At 38.6% G+C, this 21,115-nt stretch overlaps 1 protein-coding gene across 2 annotated transcripts; it reads right to left on the bottom strand.

Annotated features, from left to right (window-relative positions):
* Positions 1-378: 378 nt before the first annotated feature.
* Positions 379-19,845, bottom strand: LOC139147924 (steroid 17-alpha-hydroxylase/17,20 lyase-like). Of its 2 annotated transcripts, XM_070719148.1 has the most exons (10): positions 19,568-19,845; positions 13,899-14,081; positions 13,344-13,511; positions 12,886-12,979; positions 12,211-12,369; positions 11,259-11,467; positions 4,271-4,396; positions 3,268-3,507; positions 968-1,066; positions 379-693 (listed from the first exon to the last, which is right to left on the bottom strand). In XM_070719148.1, exons 2-10 carry the CDS (start codon positions 14,062-14,064, stop codon positions 407-409), a joined length of 1,548 nt encoding a protein of 515 aa, XP_070575249.1. In that variant the 5' UTR covers positions 14,065-14,081; positions 19,568-19,845; the 3' UTR covers positions 379-406. The 2 variants fall into 2 exon arrangements, with proteins under 2 accessions (XP_070575249.1, XP_070575250.1); XM_070719149.1 differs by lacking the exon at positions 13,899-14,081 and having other exon boundaries at positions 19,568-19,842.
* Positions 19,846-21,115: the final 1,270 nt, after the last annotated feature.

Raw genomic sequence — 21,115 nt, 5'->3', positions numbered from 1 at the left:
TTCTTTTATTCCGTTTACTTTGAACTTGATTTGCCTCGACTCTCCGATGTAGACAATGAATGACCTTGTATTTTTAATCTCTTTATTTACCCAGTTTTCACCGCTTCTTGAATAAACCTATCCTAAACTAAAGCAACTGAGGGTGGTTATTTCTTGGAGTGGTTGGCACTTAGCGGATACAAAAGTAACTGGACTCCGCCACAATCGCCTGTGTCATCCCCATAAGCTACAGGATTTGAATTCATTGCAGATGAGTCAAGAAGTTCTTCATGTTGCAGGCTTATATATTCTTTCAAAAGGTTCGTGCGCAAAAAGAAAAATCTATAGCTTGAGTCTTGTGACATGTTTACGTTGTCATTAACATAAATCAGAGCACCCGAGAGATCAACACACTCTCTGAACTCATTCATTCTTTACTATTGACTTGGTCATCCATATCTCGGCCAATACGTCGCCTAGCTACCACCTCGTATGGCAAACATTTAGCGATTCCTGTTCTGCAGTCAGGTTTCAAGCTCGGTTTGCCCTGACCAGGTGCCGGCGAGAACGTGAAGTGCTGGAATAGACTGACACAGGTGAATGTCATCAAATCCATCGCCACAGACTCTCCGACACACTTACGACGCCCAGCGGAGAACGGTAGGAAGGTGTTCGGCGACGGCAAAGCATTGCCGTCCTCGTCCAGGAATCGCTCTGTGTGGGAGACGGAAGTGTAACATGGTTGTTATGGGATTCTCAATTGTGGCGCAGTTCTGAAGCAAATAATTGACAATAAACTGTATAGCAGAAAGAATATTGGCTGCGTCGGTGTTATGTTTCTCACAGGGCCATTGTTCAGTGTTCACGCCAAACATATTTATGGAGACAGTGTGTAGTGGGACCATGGTGGAGGGTTGAGATAATTTTATTTCGCCCATTCCACTCTAAGCTTATTCAAATTTTCCTGGATCAATTAAATGCAACATACCTGGACGAAATTCCTCCGGTTCTTGCCAGTATTTGGAATTCATGTTGACACTCCCAAAGTACATCCATATTTCTGTTCCGCTAGGTATGCTGTAGCCACCTGAGGAAGTTAAAATATAAGTGTTCGTTGCCGATGATTTTTATGTCAGTGCAACGCCAGTGACTATAATCTTTAAAGGTGTAGCTCACTGTTCTGTGAAATACTTTCCAGAAAAAGGGGAGGGAGATTATTTTTCTTCGTAATACATATATTTTTAATAATTGTTCCGGGGGGGGGGTTGGCTTGCTACGTTGCGTATTCTGACTATATCTCTCTCCCCGTTAAGTATTAGAAATAACCATATATTGAACAAAAAGAAAGTTTTGTGGTCGTACCCCGATGATGACCTCCCCTGCATCACCAAGAGGTAATTGCGTTAGGCTGCGTTCACAAAAAACGGTTGGAGGGGGGGGGGTGGCTGGAGGAATTCAGGAGGGATCCGAAAATTTTTGGGGTAGCAGAGGGGAGGACTTGAAAATTTTTGGTTTCGAATTCCTTTTGTGTTTTACATTTTCCAGTTCCAAGTTTTTGTAGGTAATTCAATGAAAAATGAATACCATTTTTATGTCATCAAAATGTTGTAATGTTAGTAATAATTTAACAAAATCTAGAACCATTTTGTCACATTTCATGACTTTTATCTCGAAAAAATCTAAACGTGTGATTTTTCGTAAAAAACAAACTTGAGCCAAGTAACAGGCTAGAAGCTGCAACTGTTAATGATTTATGCAATATTTCTATGCAATATAACAACTATAGTTTCTTGCTGTCTCCCTACAGTATGCTAAAACACTCAATATTTAGTTTGTCGACAAAGCCTGTAAATATATAAATACAAATATGTATTTGGTGATAATTTAATTGGAGTCCAGACTGACAGTCAGTTGTCAGTGATACAAATGCATGGTACACATACATAGGCTGTGATAGCAAGCTGAATACTAGACAATTCAACATGCTGTAGGGAGTAGAACAAGAACGCAGTTCTAAAACTGAACAAAAATATTGTCAAAATTATCAAAGTTAATACAGCTACTGTCTATGGGACGGTAGTGTCACTATATCATTAATGCTCTGCTACTGCAGTGTCACTTTCACTGCATACCTGAGCAGTGATAGAGATAGCTCTGACTCTGATGTGCATGGTAGTTGAAGAAGAGTTTGGGTCAAATGACAGTCATGACAGTGAAACATACTTGTACACAAGATCAGGCCAGAGAGCAACACATGGAAGAACACATAGAAATTTTTGAATTCTGGCATATTAGAATAATCAAATATGAAAGAAAAAGATAGGGTCACCATGCTTGATTTTCTAAATTTTCACATTCTTGTTATAAAATGATACAGAAGTAAAACTTTGAACAGTAAAGACTAAAAGAAAAATATGTGACCAAATGGAATTATTTATTTTTTAACCAAATTTGCAATTATTACACCCAAAATTTCAGAGATTAAAACATTTATTTGACGGAATATTTTAACCTTCCAGTATTGTCAATTTTGAGTAGTATCTAATCCATATATGCCTTGTAGTTTTGAAACAAATTTTTGGTAGGTCACTGTGCAATATGGCAATTAGCCAGAATTCACAATTTGCCTACTCTCTCATGATTGTCATTTTGTGTGCTCTTCAGCAGGAGCAGTTGACCTAGCTAGAGTTGGATCAACTCAAGTTGCCTTTATAACCAATAAATCTAAAAAATTCACTGATACATTTAAAGAACTTGCGTTTTGAATATGACTATACAAAGTGCTAATACAGGTAGTGTTGAACACCTGTGAGCAGAACGGCGCAATACATATTTATTTTTTCTACGCTCACATCCTTTACAAATATGCGGCCTGTGATAGTTGGGGGGACTTGAAAAATTTTGACCATGTAGTTGGGAGGCATTTGAAAATTTTTTAGGGTACTTAGGGGGGATCTGAAAAAAAAAGATTTCAATCGAGATTCCTCCAGCTCCCCCCCCCTAATCGTTATTTGTTAACGCAGCCTTAGAGGCAAAGTAAAGACGTATATACAGTCAGTCAGATCGCCTTTACTGAATCATTGCTATTTCAGGGGCCTTTTTGGCACAGTATAAGAACTTGTGCACTGGACCATTATTGGCATGTCATGTGTCAGACATAGTAGTCAAATTGAATTTTTTCCAAAATCTTAAATTTGATTCTTCTAAAACAATAATCGTTAATCAAACGTTCAACACTTGACCTAGATTAAACTGTCGCAAACAACACAACACTAAAGGCATACCTACCTAAACAAGTATCTTCGAGAGTTTGGTGCGGTAGACCTTTGAGTGCAACCGTTCTTATTCGCAAGACCTCAAGAATAACAGCTCGGCAGTACGGTAATGTATCAGCGTCGGACGACAGCAGCAGACTCTCTCGTCCAATTACATCTTCAATTTCCTTCTGCATTCTCGTCTGCACAGCCGGGTAATTGACTAAACAGGCAACGAACCAAGTCATGGTGGTTACAGCCGGGGCCACTGCAGCTGTGTGTTAAAGAGAGAGATTTGTGAAACCATCGGCCAAACGGCAAAAATTTCAAAAACAGAACGGTCATTATCCCGCTTGTATTAATACCGACTTTCGGAAATATTCTTGAATTTCAAAATTTTGATTATTGTTCATTGTTATGCGAACCAATACTAAAACTATGCCCCTGCCTTTCATTTCGTTAAATTCATCAACAAACGCCAATTATAGGAGGGTAATTTTGTCCAAGGTATCAGGTTGTGCAGGTGAATAAAATTTAGACGTTGAATGGTCATATTATAGCTCGGCGATTTAGTCAACTCACATATTTTGATTTCTTTTCAAATTTTCCCTTGCATTCGTTGATGAATTTTTTGCGAAAAACTGGCCTTCGGAAGTATACGTATACAGTATATATCATCCATACGCTTCATAACTTTTCTTTCATTACCACTGACACTTTTGGCATTAAATAATTGTAGAACAAAACTTAATTAAGCATGACATTGACGGACATCATCGAGCACAAAAAGAAATACGTCTGGTTGTCTGTGATATGATGAATACTCTCTTAAGATAAAAAGGACTTCTGTTGTCAATGTTTAAGGCACTTTGTGACACGAGTCTCTTATCTAGTGTGGATTAGTTTTTTTTAATATAAGATACTCTATTTGAAAATTGAAGTGAAATGCTGTGAGAACTACATAGCTATGGTTCTTTCACATGTACAAGTTAAATAGGGCATCCCTCATCATGCAATAAGCATTTTAATTCCCTTACCTACGAATACATTAGATAGTATTTGCCTCACGTTAACGTCTGTAAGCCAACTGCTCACGTCTCTACCAGATTCATCCGCATCTTTCAGGAATTTTAACAGGCCGTCAATAATACCGTGGATCTCTTCTGTTAAAATGATTTACAAGGAAATAGGCTGTAAAAGTGTAGTATGGTCTAATGAACATTGTTAATTGCGGTGATGACGACGCTGTTGCTGGCGATGATGCTGCTGCCGCTTCTGCCACTGCTATTGCTACTGCAGCTGATGATGATGATTATAACGATGACGATGATTTTGACCTTCACCACCACCACCTCCATCATCATCATCATCAGGCCAATGCAAACAGCCGACTTGTGGTTCCATGTACAAGACACACAGGTTCACTCGCTGAACCGAAGTTTTTTTAAGCCACATATAAACGCGGAAGTAAAGAAAATCAAAAACCATGTAAACATTGGTATGAAAAATACAAATCCACGAGAACTTTGAGGTTAACTAGTGTACGGCCTTGTTCACAGACGTTCAACTGTTTCAAAAAATGCGGCAATATTTAAAAATGCGAGATTACTTGAAGAATATCGCTATAAAAATTCATCCAAAGAAAACAATTTGTGTACCTATGATATAAAAACAAGCATGGGGTCAGTTACTATTTTCGAAACACCTGACATCACTTCTTGGTCTTCTGGCCAGAGGTCCATGTATCTTTCTTTCATGAATATGACTTTGTTTGTGTACCGTCTATTTACTGTCTGTTCTGTGCTGTTTGTGTCTATGTTTACAACTATTGTCTTACGAATTCTGACCTAATGCCATTGGATTATGGATTGGTATGATTACGATTATTTTACATGGGCTTAATGAAAGACCAAATATTTCTATCAACAATGATTACAGTTCAAATGAGTATTAATCACTCTCTTTTATTTGAATAAACAAAGCAAGTCAAATTAGTTTTAAAATCAACAAACATAATGCATTTTTCAAGTATAAATATACAATGCCTCAGAAATAACAAACGGAGGAATTTACACAACTAAAATAAGGTAAAGAATTTAAAGCTATGAAGTGTAACATTGCAGTTATTTATGTTGTAACATGAATGACTCTAGATTAATTTCTGTAGGACTGTTGTGCATTTCAAATTATGTAGGGGTAATGATATGATCAGGTCAATGTAAGTGAATTTGATATGATTGATAGCAAACGTTTCACAATTCTATGCATGTGTGTCAAATATTACAGTTGTTTTGTTTGAAAAAGCATCTTTCACTGTCATTTCTATGACCTGTTGTGGTGAAGGCCGCAAGCTATAATTGGTAATTAAATGTGGTCGGCCCTTATACGATTTGATTTCACAATTACTGTTACACCCTGCACGATGATATCGCTTACCAAGGTTTGGTACAAGGTGTAAACCTATCATCGTGATGTTTTCTTTTTTAAAGAAAAGGAGTTGATACTTCGAAATGCTTTCAAACTGAAAGGCACAGATATAAGTGTAGATGAGGACTTTATGCCACGTACGACAGCTATTTGCAATAAATTACTTGCCAAGAGAGGAGAACTGCCAAGTCGAGGAGGTAATATTAAGGCTTGGCTGAAATTCGACAAATTAGTGGTGAAAACTCCAGAAAACAAAATATGGTACGGCTACGACGAGATAGCGCAATAGGCGATACGCATGCCAGTCAACACTGAAAGACATTATGCAAATCAAGTGCGCTCGCAGCCACACGACAGCACTGACTAGCAATGCGACCAAGGCCAAAACCTGCAGCAACCAAAAAAGCAAGATATTAAGCTCATATCGAACTTGAATTTCATTGTTTGGAATATCAAGGGACTTAAGGTAGTATGCGCCTCGAAAGTGAAAGACTTAAACTTTTGCTCCAACTTTCCTTAAGGAATCTTTCAACCATTCTCTTTCAAAATCAAGAATAAAATTCGGGGGTCACCGTGCAAATTTTGGTACTTGAGAAACAAATAACCAAAGGTTTACCGATATTTGAAATTCAAAATGGCCGCCATCCCTGTGTTAAGTCTATGAAGAAAAATAAAAATTTTCGAATTTCGAAAAACTAGGCCGGTGATAAGTTTTCTTACACCATGAGCTTGAAAATGAACCCCAACAAGTGGTATATCAGAAGAAAATTGTAAAAGTTTGAGAGTCCGAATGTCTGTCCCCGAGGTGCATTCAACCTTAAATCAAAATGGGGGACAAGAGAATTTACTGAATACATAAAAAGTATGACATCATGACCTTGGCTACTGGGAAACAGGTGTTCAGCATAGATGGTTATAAAAGCTTTGCTTCTATTCGTACACCCTAATCAAGAAGGCTGTAATTTGGCTGAAATTTTGTCTGCCAGGAAATGAGAGTATCACATGGATACTTGACTTAGTGTCACCCCACAAGGATCATCGGAGTATGCAAAGGGCATTTTTATATTTTAGAGTTGGTAACAGATTTGAGTCTGACCATTTTCCATTGCTCTTTTCATTTTCAATGCCCATACAAAACATACAAAATTGTACAAGTGATGGGCGAAGTGTCAGTGTCACCTAACAAGTACCACTTTCAAAACCATTCATAAAGTATCGCACTGATACTGCTGACTTTGTTAATAATTTTTCTGAAAGTTCTTACGAAGTTCTTATTGCAGAATTTACAGATCTTCTTACTTCTGAAGTAGATGTTAATTGCTTGACAACTAAGTTTAATCAGTTTTTTACAAAGCTGCCAAGCCTCAAATGACTGATTCAAAGCGTTGTGCATGGAATACAAACACTTGGTTCGATGAAGAGTGCCAGAACGCTCGTAATTCAGTTTACAAGTCTTTGAGTATATGTACAGGAAAAACAGGAATGTGGAAGATTTGGAGCAGTACAAATAAAAGAAAAAAGAGTATCGCAATTTAATAAAAGAAAAGAAATCCAAGTTTCAGATAGATAGACTTCATAGAATTGATTTAGCACAGTACTAAGGGAAAAGGATTCAAAGAAGTTTTGGTCTTTTTTAAAAAGCACAAAATCCACACATCACCATGCATTAATAATGATGCATGGTTTAACTACATTCAGAATCTTGACAACCCTCAGGTTAGCAAGTAACAAGAGCAATATAGAGATCTGCTGACATACATGCATGAGTCTATTGACAGTTTTACGAATGCAGAGATCTCGGGGGTGAACGAAACCGTCATTGACACTTTAGATCAACCGATTACTGATGAAGAAATAGTAGCAAGTATGAAATTTAAAAAAAGTGACAAATCACCTGGAATAGACGGAATCCCACCAATGTTTTTTAAGGCATGTAGTTCTGTACTTATTCCCATGTTACGTGAACTTTTCAATGCTATTTTCAATTCGAGCAATTTTCCCTCGATTTGGGCTTAAGGTATTATTATACCAATCTTTAAGAAAGGCGACAAACAGATCCCAAACAATTATAGAGGGGTAACACTTTTACCTGTCATAAGTAAAATATTTACCAGAATTTTGTATAACAGGTTGCAAATTTGGCAAGACAATTGTGTACAGTTCAGAGAAGAACAAGCTGGCTTCCGTAAAGGGTATACTACGGCAGACACTCTTTTTATTTTACAAACACTTGTTCAAAAATGTTTAAGTGTGAGCCATGATAGATTGTATTGCGTCTTAATTTGTTGATTTTGAGAAGGCGTTTGACTAAGTTCATAGAACAACCCTCTTTCTTAAGTTGTGGGAAGCGGGACTTAAGGGGAAAATGCTTGAAATGTTGTACGCCATTTACTCTGAGGTGAAAACATGTGTTCTCGGAAGGGAAGGGCTTACAAAGTTTTTAATTGTCCACATGGGCTCAGACAGGGTTGTTTACTTTCCCGATATCTTTTTCCTTTTTTCTAAACGATCTTCATAAAGAATTTACTATGATTACTTGGGTGTGTGGCTGTTCTATGGGATTGGTGCAAATTTTTTATCTCCTCTTTGCGGATGACATGGTTCTGATTGCTGAAACGAGAATCAAACTGCAGAAATTACTCAACGAGTTAGACTCTTATTGTGTAAAATGTAAACTCAATGTGTATCTTGAAAAAACAAATGTTGTTGTTTTTTTAGAAGAGGTGGGCGTTTGCGAAACTATGAAAAAATGATTTTATCGGGGTCAGCCAGTCAAAGTGGTTACCTATTTCAAGTATCTTGGTATAGTATTTTCATGTAGTGGCATATGGTTTAAGACACAAAAAGTGTTAGAGGACCAACCCCTAAAGCTTTATACTCTATAGCCCGCTCTCAATTCAAAGCTATAGATGATGTTCCAGTCAGAACATGCTTAAAGATTTCTGATGCAAAAATATCACCAATTTTGAATTATTGCTCAGAGGTATGGGGGTATATTCAAGTGCCTGATATAGAAAGAATTCATTTTATGTTTTGTAAATTTCTCTTGCGTCAACATGGTTCAGTTGTTAATATTGCTGTGAGAGGAGAACTGGGAAGATTTAGTATGAGAGCGTTAAGACTTCCAAAAATTATTAAGTTCTGGCTACGTTTAACAAACGTTGATGTTAAGAAATATATTTTTCATGCGTACCAGGAGCAATGTAAACTGGCTGAAAGAAACTGTGAGTGTTGGGCAAAAGCTGTGAGATCTCTACTGTTTCACTATGGGTTTGCCTAGGCATGGTGCAATCAGGGAGTTGGTAACGAAACAAAATTTCTTTCTGAGTTTAGACAGCGATGTTTAGATATAGACCTGCAAGATTTGAACGTGGAAATTAGTACATACTGCAAGCTACAATCTCTTAGACTTTTTAAAACTGCTCTACTGACAGAACCTTACCTTCTCACCACCTTGAAGCCCATTTTTAAAGCCACGTTAACATCCTTTCGGTTATCTAACCACTCACTTCATATTGAACAAGGTCGACGGAAGAATACCCCACGAGAAAACAGATTGTGTATTTGTAACAATGGATGCATCGAAAACGAATATTAAGTTATATAACTCAACCAGGGTAAAATACTTACCTTCTCAATTTCTTGTCAACCCTTCTATAGATAAATTTATACAACTTATGTCAACAGCAAATACGAATGTCCTAAGAAAGTTAAGCTTGTACTTATTTTATGCATTTAAGAAAAGAAAGGAGTTGGTTAACTGATTTATTTTTTTCGGTATTGTTATCGGGAAATGCTGGTTCCTATTCCCTTTTGAAAGAAATTCACTGTATTTTATGTACATTCTCAAGGCGACTGTGTTCTGTCACTGCTTCTTTTTCTGTAATGTATAAGAAAATTCCAGTACATAGGGCTGGAGGCCTACAGTGCAAGTGGAGTAAACCATTATTATAAAAAGAACGGGCGACGCGCTGACTATTAACGTTTATTTATGGGCGCGGGCGAGAGGAAAGCCAAAAATTAACGGGCGAGGCTTGCCGAGCCCGTTTATTTGGTTTTCCTCTCGCCAGCGCCCGTAAAAAACGTTACGGGTCAGTGCGGAGTCTGTTATTTCAATTATATTATCAACGAACCGGAGAAAACCGTCAAAATTTGCGAAAATTTTCGGAGCGAACGACAACTGGGCCCCAGAACTGAGCAATACGCGACGCACTGTCACGCGCTCTGTAAAATATTGGCAAATCTGGAAATATTTTCAGAAAAAAGTATCTCAACCTGTTCCACAAGTGCTCCATTTTATTTTGTGATTGATTATGATTTACGTTTGAGCTGTAAAGTTACGATACTTTGAGTTGTTAATCTTATTATTCATATTCACGGGCATATAAACAGACCATTACTGTATATTTGTGGTCAGTCACGTGGTTCAGCTCGACCAATCAAAATGCGACTGGCAAGGCATGGTAATATTATATTATATCATAGTGTCTTCAATGAACATGGCATTCTGTCAAATTTTGTCAAGTCTATACAATATTAATTACCAATTAGGGAATCTTCTTAAATACACTAATTAATTATTAGCTTGAGTAAAAATGCCAAACCACTTTCACTGATGTTATATCAGAGTATTTTTGATGGGTATAGCCAGTTTTGTCAACTTATGGTCTGGTCAATCCAGATATGTACTGTAAGGAAGAAAGTTCATTACCTTATGAAGAGGTTTGAGAGATATTGATGCAAAAAATTCATCACACACAGACAAACACACATGCAGACATGTTACAGACACACATACAGATTAATACACAGCAACCTGCGACGTAGGCCCACTTTGATAGGCCAAAAATGGCAAAATAAGAAGGTTCCGACCTAATTTGAACGACACCTATTATTTGTATTTTGCCTAACTATCGTCATCATTATGCTTAAAGGGGGAGTGATTGCGGTTATGACATCATCATTTTGGTGATTGTGATGCAGTAGCTTTCGTTTGCCGTCGCGATAATGTGGTATTTATGGCAATGATGGCGGATTGGTGTCGGTGTCGGTGATGGACAGGTGCCGATGGTTGCGATGATGTAGCATTGTCGGTGATGTTGGCAGTGGTGGCGGTGGTGGTTGCTATGGTGGTCACTGTGATAGAAGCAGTGTTGGTGATGAAAGTCGGTGTGTTAGTGATGATAGCGATGGCCACCGTGATGAGGATGGCATTTGCGCAATTTTGCGGTGGTAAATGATGATAATGTTCGTGGTAACGGTGGTGATGGTGATGTTGTTGTTGACCAGTTTGCTGCTGCTGTGCCGGCCACTGACAAAAACTATATTCATGTTATGGTAATAACAAACGATTTGAATGGTTGCACTGGTAATTCCTAACCATTTTCTCTCCATTGTAAATGAAATTTAAAGTGATAGCGTGCCAGTAAAAGTCAAAGGTACATTCACGGGGAGCGTCAACAAAAACAGCAATAGCCCAGTCATGAAGTCACGAAACTTCTAACATAATGGTATCGTCTGCATTATTCTAAAAAAAATTTTGATGTACTACGTCCATAACAGGAATATCACCATAAATGCAAGGTTTTAATGACATACCTTCGTTATGCTGCGTCTTTCGCTGATCGATTTTCGACTGAATTAGCATCAGCCAGTCGCTTACAACTTTCTTACATTCGCGGACACCCTTAGTCGGTACGTGTCGCAAAATCGGGAACATATCGACTTGGACTGCGTGACCGAATCCTTCGAGGACATTTTCAAATGCACTCATTATTTCTCGAAATTCAGGATCATCAATCTTGTACCTGACAGAAAACGTATCATTAACAATGTCGTTTAAATTTTGAGTGCAGAGTTGAAACATGTCTTGAAAACTAAAGATCTGCAATCGACCAGTGGCGTGTAGGCTACTTTGACTTGCAAAAGCTCCTAAATAATAAATTTGTGAGACACGCGCAGATAGAGACGATCTGAACAGACATGTTACGTCTGTTAGCGTCTGGACGCTGGAAGAAGCAGTGTGGCGAGTCCACAAAACACATCTGTGTCAAAACAAAGACTGCAAATAAGGCCAAAAAGAAAAAAGAAATGTTTCTGGTCAGGTCTTTCTTTAAAAAATGGTGCGGCGACGCGCATTTTATTTTTTTTTATTTTTATTTTTTCCCCTCAAGGGAGGGAGGAGGGTCAGTTTTATATTTTTATCAATATAGTCACATATATACTGTTCATGCAGTCACTGATCATGCCCCCAAAGAATTTTCTCTTTCTCTTCAGCCATTTTGGTTTGGTCTCAGCCACGGCCGCCGGCCACAAACATAAAAAAGGGTGACGCGCTGTTGTTCAAGTGACGCGCGCGCTGACCAGAAACATTTCTTTTTCTTTTTTGGCCTAATTGACGCGTTTTATGCCTATTGAATATCGTTCCATATTCCACACTAAAATGACGGCATTTGTTGAAAACTCGCTATGAGGTTATAATTGAGCCTTTTTAATGTGATATACAGGACTACTGCAATCCTCTGCAGGCAGTTTTTCATCACATACTTACTTCCGACCAAAACACATAGAAGTAGCAGCGCTGCCGACGACCAACGCTAAGTAGGGCTGCGGATTGAAGGGCTTTCCATTTCTGTCGCAGATGGAATGTTTCACTTGCAGAAACGCTTCTCTGGCAGATTCTTCCATCCTTTGTCTAACAGTAGCATTCCTAAGAATGGTAAGCGCCGTTAGTTTAGCATATTGTCATTCTGAGATGCAGGTAATGTACACGGGATATGGCGTCAAAAACGCTACAAACGTTACATAAAATCACCGAGGGACTGTGATAAAAGTAACAACAATGCTTGATACATTACTGTATTTTGGAAGCAATCATTTGGTTTGTTTTCCTTTTCTGTTTTTGAAAATCCTCGTCCATCTGCGAACTGTACCGGAGAAGGCATGACGTCTTGAACACATATCGTGAATGACAACTTGCAAGTATATTAAAACTCATTAGTGCATAAGAAAGGAAAATAATACAAAACGTGCATGAGCATGTCCATGAGTACAGTCAATTTTAAGGCAGTCGGGTGAGTTTGATGGATAGAGGATGGATTGATAATGGATGTTATAGTTGATGGATGGATGGTTGGCAGATAGCCGGAGGATTCATGGATGAGAAGGTGGTTGGACGGGTTGGACGGCGGGAGGTGGGCGAAAGATTTCTGCATGGATTTCCTACCTTAACGATCGAATCAAAAGTTCGCGCCGTGCCACATACTCTGGTGAGTAACTGCAGTCGGTAATATCTTTCCCTCCTTCACTGAGCAAGTCATCTTCAAAATGATGGAAAGGGCGTCATAATACAATTCTGATAGAAACTGTGATGTGTGTACCTGCGTTACAAATCGCCCTCACTGCTATAATATCACTACATTGCCGAAAAATTGCTTATAAGATTATTTGACAGTCAGTTACGTCCATAATTACAAAGACTCTAAGTCACTTTAAGGGAAATCTCACCTGTATATCAGAGCATTTTGCACAGCAATCTATTAAGTACTTCCTTTGATTCTTACAATGTCAAGGTTTTATTTTGCATTTTATCGTGCACCCATACGCTGAAAAATGTATTAACTCTTAATATTTGTTACTTTATAATTTGAAAATATGGAACGTCGGGAATGTTTTTGCACTCACTGAAAAATCTCCATGGTCTTCCAGCAAACTCCTTCTTTACTAAGGCTTCTCTGATCAAGTGGACGTCGTTAATGACAACTTTTTTCCGTCCTTTTGTCTTCACGGAGAGTATGTCACCGTACCGCTCACTTAGGGCTAACAGATTCTCTGACAGATCGCCCCTCATACCTGAAACGAAGTGAGGGTACCGCCTGAAATTGTCGATGGAGAATTTCACGTTCACTCAGGTACTCGCAAATTTACAGACTTTTTGCCGACACACACAACACTTTACCATCATTCGTTTAGAACGCCCTCAGCGACAACTTTTGATACTTTGTACATTAATTTATTAACATTCTGTCTATGCTGTCTTTTGTTCAATGGGTTATCTACGTTTTCAGTGTTCAAATTGTGTTGACAACATTAAACGTTTATAGTTTCTCTGACCAAGTGCAGATATACTCCTTCCGCGTTTTTCAAGATGCCTAACTGAAAAGCTATCCTTTCTAGCGGCAATACTACAAAAAGACATCGATTGGTCCAAAAATTTCCTTCTTTTATACATGAGCTCACCTGAGGAGTTGGCAACAAAGGGCCATGAAACTGGCCCAGGAGGAAATCCGTTTGGCGCGTGTTTACTCCACAACGCTGCAAGCACCATTAATAATATTACTGTCATTATAACATCAGTTTGGCTTACGAGAAAGGAGTAAACCGTATCCAGTATGATAGAAACCATTTTGTTGACGTGATGTCCTATCGGGATGTAATGAAAAGTGCGTCTTTATGGCTCTGCTACATGAATGTGCGATTCACAGTGACCTTTTTCTTTTCGTTGATGGTGTCATATGCACCAATCCTGAAGCATTTGCTACTAGCATGAAAAGAGACGAGTTCTTCAAAGTCTGCCACAATGATGTATTAGTCATTGGTTAGGTGATATTTCAGCATATAACAAACAGACAACGATGATAACTTCCCCATTTCATGTAGCCTCCCTCTACTACTTACTTCTCCCTTTTATACTTCGACCCACTATACTTCGTTGGTTGAAAACAATGCAATTGTTCAAAAAGCGGAGTTTGTCAAGAAACAATGGAAGAACACAGAAGAATTCCAACAAGAGATCGACATGAACTGCTGTACAGAAAAGTGCACTACAGATCATGGGATCATGCTATCATGTTGACGTATGTGGAGGTTATACACTTACTCGACTCAGACGGAGGTCAGGCATGGGTCAACCCAGTTAGGGAGTGTCAGCATTTACTTCCAGGGCGGCCCCGGAGGATTTTCAGGGGGGGGCCCACTCCTTCCCCAAAGAAAAATTAAGGGGGACCAGACAAAAACACCACAATCCTTAGAGGGACTAAGGAAAAAACCGCCCAGGGGTCCCGATGAAAAGAGAACCATAGTAGCTACCTGGGTGACAGATAAACTCCAAAAGTGTACAGGTAAACCCAACCAGTGTATTTACACTCCTTAAGCTGCAAACTTTGGTAATATTCATAGTGGGTTGTTTTATACATCTACTGCAGTATCTTGTTCTCCTCACTCAAGCGTCATGAAATGTCCAGTCTTTAGCAGTCAACACAGACCAGACAGTAAACTGTCAGCGTTGTTATTGTTTAAAAGAGATCTCGAATTAAGTCCAGACTAGAATTCATTTGTCAACAATAACAATGGTCATTTACGTATGTATGTATTAGTATGTTGCTGAATGCAGCATTTGGTGTTCTATGTCGGGATAGAATAATAGACAATTGGTTGATACAGAGAAAATAAAACATTGAACAAACATTTCATACTAAACATTATTATACACCTGCGTCTGTAACCTGTGGAGATTCGTCGTACAGTAAATTTCGGTATAAAAGGACGCGGAGTCAAATAACTTTGTCGTGGAGTACACCGTAACAAACTATATGGCATATACCTTTAAGATATTTAGATTGGCATTGTATTATGACTGGCACTGTGTGCTAAATTATGACAGGGAACGTCGATGGCTACAAGCCAATCATGGGTTTGCTAGGGGCAGTGATTTACCCGACCTAAACATCTTTCTCAATAACCCTGTGGCCTTTAAGAGCAACCAATTGATGGGAAATAGCCAAACTTCTCATAACAGTGTGGAAATTTGCCGAAAATATAACTCTCGTCAGGGTTAGGGAAACATGTAAATATACCAATTCTTGTATTGTCCCAGGCTGTGGAAAAGCTCACCCACAGACCCAACATCAGTCAAAAAACGGGACACAATCACCATCACCCCACAGTTCATTATTCAGGCTGCTCCAAGTTTGACAGATTTTTTGCCCAACTGGATAAATGGACTTAGAGATAATCTCGACCATGATTTCCTGATTTCTGGCATCACTAATGGTTTTCATATCACTGACCCCGATTCATGTGTGCAGAAAGCGCAATTATTCTTCAGCCACCAAACCAGAATTTTGCAAGAAAGTTGAAAAGCAAATTTTGACTGAAATTCAGTGGCCAGTATGTTTGCACTAATACCATCCTAACAGTTGTGAGAGCATTAGGTGCTATCCTTAAAAAAGATTGTGATGAAATTCGGCTGATCCATGACTGCAGCCAACCAGTCGGCAAAGCAGTTAATGATTATGCTTCACTTGATAAATTCAAGTATCAAACACTCCAAGATGCAATTTCATTGATTACCCCTGATTGTTTCATGGCCAAAGTTGATTTGAAATATGCATATCGTTCAGTTTGCTTCTGACTATGAATGCACTCGGTTTAAGGAGAAATTTCAGAATGACAGTGACTTCACTTACATGTATGATACTAGACAGCCATTTGGGGCTCGTAAATCCCGAGCCATTTTCAGCCGCATCACACAAGCAGTGCGGAGAATTATGTCAAGAAAAGGGTATAACTCTGTCATTGTTTATCTAGATGATTTTCTTGTGATAACTAATTCATATGAGTCCTGTATAGAAGCTATGAATGTGTTGATTAGTTTACTGCATAGTCTTGGTTTTAGTATTTCATGGAGAAACTAGAATGTCCTACATAACGTATTAATTTTCTCGGAATGAGGCCATGAGGCTCGAACTGCCAACTCAAAAGCAGGCTGAATTAAGTAATCTCCTTGCGAGTTTTAGTGATAAAACTCGGGCGACAAAGCGGCAACTCCAAAGCCTGGCAGGGAAGCTTAACTGGGCAGCTCCGGTAGTCCGTGGAGGGAGAATTTTTCTCCGGATAATCCTTGATGCTATTAATCGTCTGACTAAACCATGGCATAAATGCAAGCTATCCCATTCTATCCGTAATGACATCTTGTGGTGGCGTGACTGTATGTATATTTTTAATGGTAGGCCTATTTCTCTAGATCCGTGGCCTGTATCACATCTTCTCATGGATGCATCGAAACATGCATCTGGCATCTATTTTCAAGGCGATTGGCAATATACTATGTGGCAAATAGATTGGCCAAAAATTAACAATGTGCACATCAATAACAAAGAGGTTTTGTCTCTGTATTTGGCAGCCTGCAGATGGGCCCCTTACTGGCAGAATAAATAAATTAATTAATTAATGATCCATGCAGATAGCACCACAGCAAAAGCCATTATTAACAAGGGTACTTTTCGTGAACCCCTAGTCATGGATATCCTTAGACATCTCTTTTGGCTTTCTGTTCGCCATAATTTCCATGTCAAGGCAATCCACATCCCTGGTCGCATCAATGATATTCCAGACTTCATCTCACGTTTACACCAACCAGGCCAACTAGACCGTTTTGACACTCTGTTTCGAGACCTTTGGCGAGACCTTTTTGCACTGACCTCCCTTCAGGTATATATAGGGGACAGAGATTGAGGCAAATTGTCAGCCACACTTGCACGTAGCTAGCAGACATAGCTTTTCTTTCTCAACCTACCCACTCCTTGTAAAAATAAATATTTTGTTTTCTTTTATCTCTGCATTCGAGTTCTGTATGCTTTGCCTTTTTAGCTTTGATACCTTTTGTAGTTTTAGAATAGTGGATATGGTCTCTCTCCTTGGGAGAAAGTTCTGTTCTAGGCCCTTCAGGGCCTTTTTCTGTTCGCAATAAAGAACTTGTCCTGAGTGTACCAAACAAACTCATGTGTTATCTCTCCGGTTTAGCTGTCTGCCTATTCGCTCTCGATGTGATCATTTAAGAAAAAGGAAGCTATCTTTGCCGATTCATTTTAGGTTAGCTTGACCAAAAATGGCAAAAACAGCTGCAAAAATACAAAATTGAAGATTCCATCATTATTTCAATATATCACATTAAGATAAATCCTAGGAACCTATATACCAAATAACAAAGCTATCAGACAAGTAGTTTTTGAGAAACAAATTTTTAACCAAAAATGGCAAAAATTGCCACAAAATTACAAAATTGCAGATTTCATCACAGTTTCAATACATCATATTAAGTTAACCCACGGAAACCTGTATACCAAATATCAACGCTATCAGACAAGTAGCTGTTGAGAAACAAATTTTTTGACCAAAAATGGCAAAAATTGTAGCAAAAACACAAAATTATAGATTTCATCATAATTTTAATATATCATATTTTCATCATCTATAAACCTGTAAAGAGTTTTGCGAAAAAACGTTTTGACAAAAAATGACAAATATTGTCTTACAAATCAAATTTGCGCAATTCTACACAATTTGAACAAATGTGAAATAGGTTATCCCTAGAGACCTTAATCCCAAATATCAAAGCTGTTTGACCAACAGTTTTGAAGATTTTTAACGAATTTTTTGACCAAAAATTACAAGAATTGTCTTAAAAATACAAATTTGAATATTTAATAACAATTTGAACAAATCAAAATAAGGTCATCTCTAGGGACCTGTATACCAAATATCAAAGCTGTCTGACCAACGATTATGAAGACTATTTTTTTCTAAAAACGGCTTCCTTGAGCTAATTTGCATATTTTCAACAATATCAAAAAAAAAAATACTAGTTCGTCATAATCATATTTTGCATCTCCAAATTAAATGTCAAGTCTGTAAGTAGTGCGCTTCTCGGGATATTTGAGTGGACGGACGTCCATCCATCCATCCATCCATCCATCCATCTATCCTTACATACATACATACATACATACATACATACATACATACATACATACATACATACATACATACATACATACATACATACATACATACATACATACATACATACATACATACATACAATTATCAAGAAAAGGGCTATAAAATGGATCATTTATAGTGGACATGACAAAAAAATTATTGATCTTTAATAGGCAACTTTTCTCCAGAAATTTACAACCTGACTAGTTCATTACTAGCCTTCCGAAAAGTGTGCCACTTACAGTCCCGGCAAAACATGATTTTTATAGGTACTCGATTGTAACTCTGAAATGTTTTGTTATATCATTGACTAAATGACCACTGTATTGTTCCTGCGAAGTGTGATTAACTTGTCAGACTCTATGTGTTTTAGTGTGTAAGCATGTATGTATAGCTGGGGGACCGTGGAAGAAAACCCTCAGATAATATAGGGGGGCATACATTTTTTCCATAATTTACTGGGGGAACCAAGGGAAAAATCACCATGAAAATAGAAAATCCTCCGGCCTTCCCCTTGAAGTAAATTTTGAATAGTCCCTTATACTTCGAATCGAACCACTATACTTCGTTGGTTGAAAACATGGCAGTTGGTCAAGAAGCAAAAGAAATTGTTGAGGAACAATGGAGGAACACAAAGGAATGTCAACAAGAGGTCGTCTTGAACTGCTGTACCGAAAAGTGCATTACAGGTCATGTGATCATGCTAACATGTTCAGGTATCTTAGGGGTAATACAATTACTCGACCCAGACGGAGGTCAGGCAAGGGTCAACCTAGGTAATAGTGAAAGGCAGCTCGCTCAACATTCAATGGATCTGATGTGCATGCATCAGTGGTTCGTTCAGCTCGTTACCTTATCTTACCTGTAGCATTTTGTTGAGAACTTTTGTTAAATCATGCACTATCATGCATTTCTGATCGATGTATGTCACCATTACTGGTGATGTCACATGTGACGTTAAACTTAACGTTCTCGCCATTATGTTTCTCTGGTGATCGTGCCTGTACAATTTACAGATGCTAGAATAAACCCACGCCCTGAACTGCAACCTGTACAAAGTGACGTGACAGTAACACTTGTGTAAACACAAGCATTCTCTCTCGCGAATCACTATCGAATATACTTACTTCTTGATCTTCCGATGCAAAGAATACACTCTAGTAGCTGGGCTTCGGCATAACAAGGTGTTTTATCGACCCTGGATATCTAAATCATCCTGCACAGAGATTTGGAGCGATGGAGTCTGGCTGTGCGTTGTTTCTCTTGACGGGGAAATATGGAGCTCAAATTCCGCATGAATCAGTGTGTTTGTTGTTGCGCTACTCCCACTATTTTTTTATAAGCTGCCTCTTCCTCTAGGTCGAATGTTGTTTTTGCATTCTGGCCACTACTTCAGGGATTAACATCAGTGCAGTAGTTGGTACAAAACGCGTGCTCTTGCACAGAACAGTTAAACCGTAATCGCTCTCTTCTCCTTTGTAATTTTTGTTTCCGATGATACATATATGCACTAAAACTTTTAATCGGTAAAATCAGACTAAACTGGCGCGCAAATTGATAGAATATTAGCCTCCGCTGGAAACTTCGCTTCAGGAAGTATGTTGCTTTTTAAAAAATACTTTTGCTTTTTGATCAGATAGGAAATGTATTCAAATGTTAACGAAATTATCACTTCAGATCAGTTTCCTGCGATGGCCGTATAGTTCCTCCTCACTGACATTGACGAGTTTCAAGTACAGTATGCCAGACTGCTCATCCTCAAGTCCCCTAACTATTCACCCTAACCCTGACCCTGGCCATATATCGTTCATGTTCCAATAAATTCTCTTAATTTATTTCACCAGTCTGAGAAAAAAGCAAAACTTACGATTGCAGATTTAGCTAGTTTAATGTTGTAAAAAATTCAGTTTTCTCATAGACTGCCATGTATAGTGAATCAACATTTTAGGTGAAATTCCAAATTAAAATTTCTTGCAGACATGTCCACTTGTAACCATCCTATTCTTATCAAGTACATTTTAATCAATTATCAAACGTCTATAAGTGCACAGATATTGCTTGCTTTCATATTGGAGAAATATTGTTCATAATTTTCACATAGACTAAATGGATCAACCATGTGTGGCCTGAAGGGCACACAGAAAAGTATGTCTGATTATTAAAGTTATGCACCCGAAGGACGCACAGAAAAATGCAACTGAATGATGAAATTTGTGGCTGGCATGATGCATTTTAGGCAAGTTTGAGCCTGTGTCGAAATTCAAAATTACACTGACCCCCCTGTTGGGCATTTCAAAAACATGGTGACCCCATCACCAACGTAAAAAAGAGGTTGACCCCCACGAATCCACCGCAGGCCCAAAGAAACTGACAAGTTCCTTATATGGTCCCTGAACCAGAGAAAGTTGAGAAGCACCACCAGCGATGCCAACCCCCGAGACGACGACAACCTCTTGTATGAAGTATATACGAGGAAGTATGCCATCAAGGTCTGGCGAACGTTTGTGAGCGGCCATGGCGCCATTTACCCCAGTGCGCTCGGCAGCTGCATTGTATGGGAAATCACTCTGGCGCCTGCAGCTCAACTGATAGTCTCTGAGGACTTCACTGATGGGGTTACATACTGTTGAGTATCCAGATGGAGTACGAAATGATCAAAGATGAGGGCTTGGCCC

The sequence above is a fragment of the Ptychodera flava genome, chromosome 13 (assembly GCF_041260155.1).
Source record: "Ptychodera flava strain L36383 chromosome 13, AS_Pfla_20210202, whole genome shotgun sequence".
Taxonomy (NCBI): domain Eukaryota; kingdom Metazoa; phylum Hemichordata; class Enteropneusta; family Ptychoderidae; genus Ptychodera; species Ptychodera flava.
This window is presented reverse-complemented; position numbering and strand designations above follow the sequence as displayed.

Bases quoted from the DNA above. Each gene is read 5' to 3' on its own strand.
- LOC139147924 (XM_070719148.1), bottom strand. From the start codon at position 14,064: ATGGTTTCTATCATACTGGATACGGTTTACTCCTTTCTCGTAAGCCAA. The intron at 13,512-13,898 runs GTGAGCTCATGT...ACTTCGTTTCAG, and splicing joins CTTTGTTGCCAACTCCTCAG to GTATGAGGGGCGATCTGTCA. The intron at 3,508-4,270 runs GTAAGGGAATTA...TTTAACACACAG, and splicing joins ACTATCTAATGTATTCGTAG to CTGCAGTGGCCCCGGCTGTA.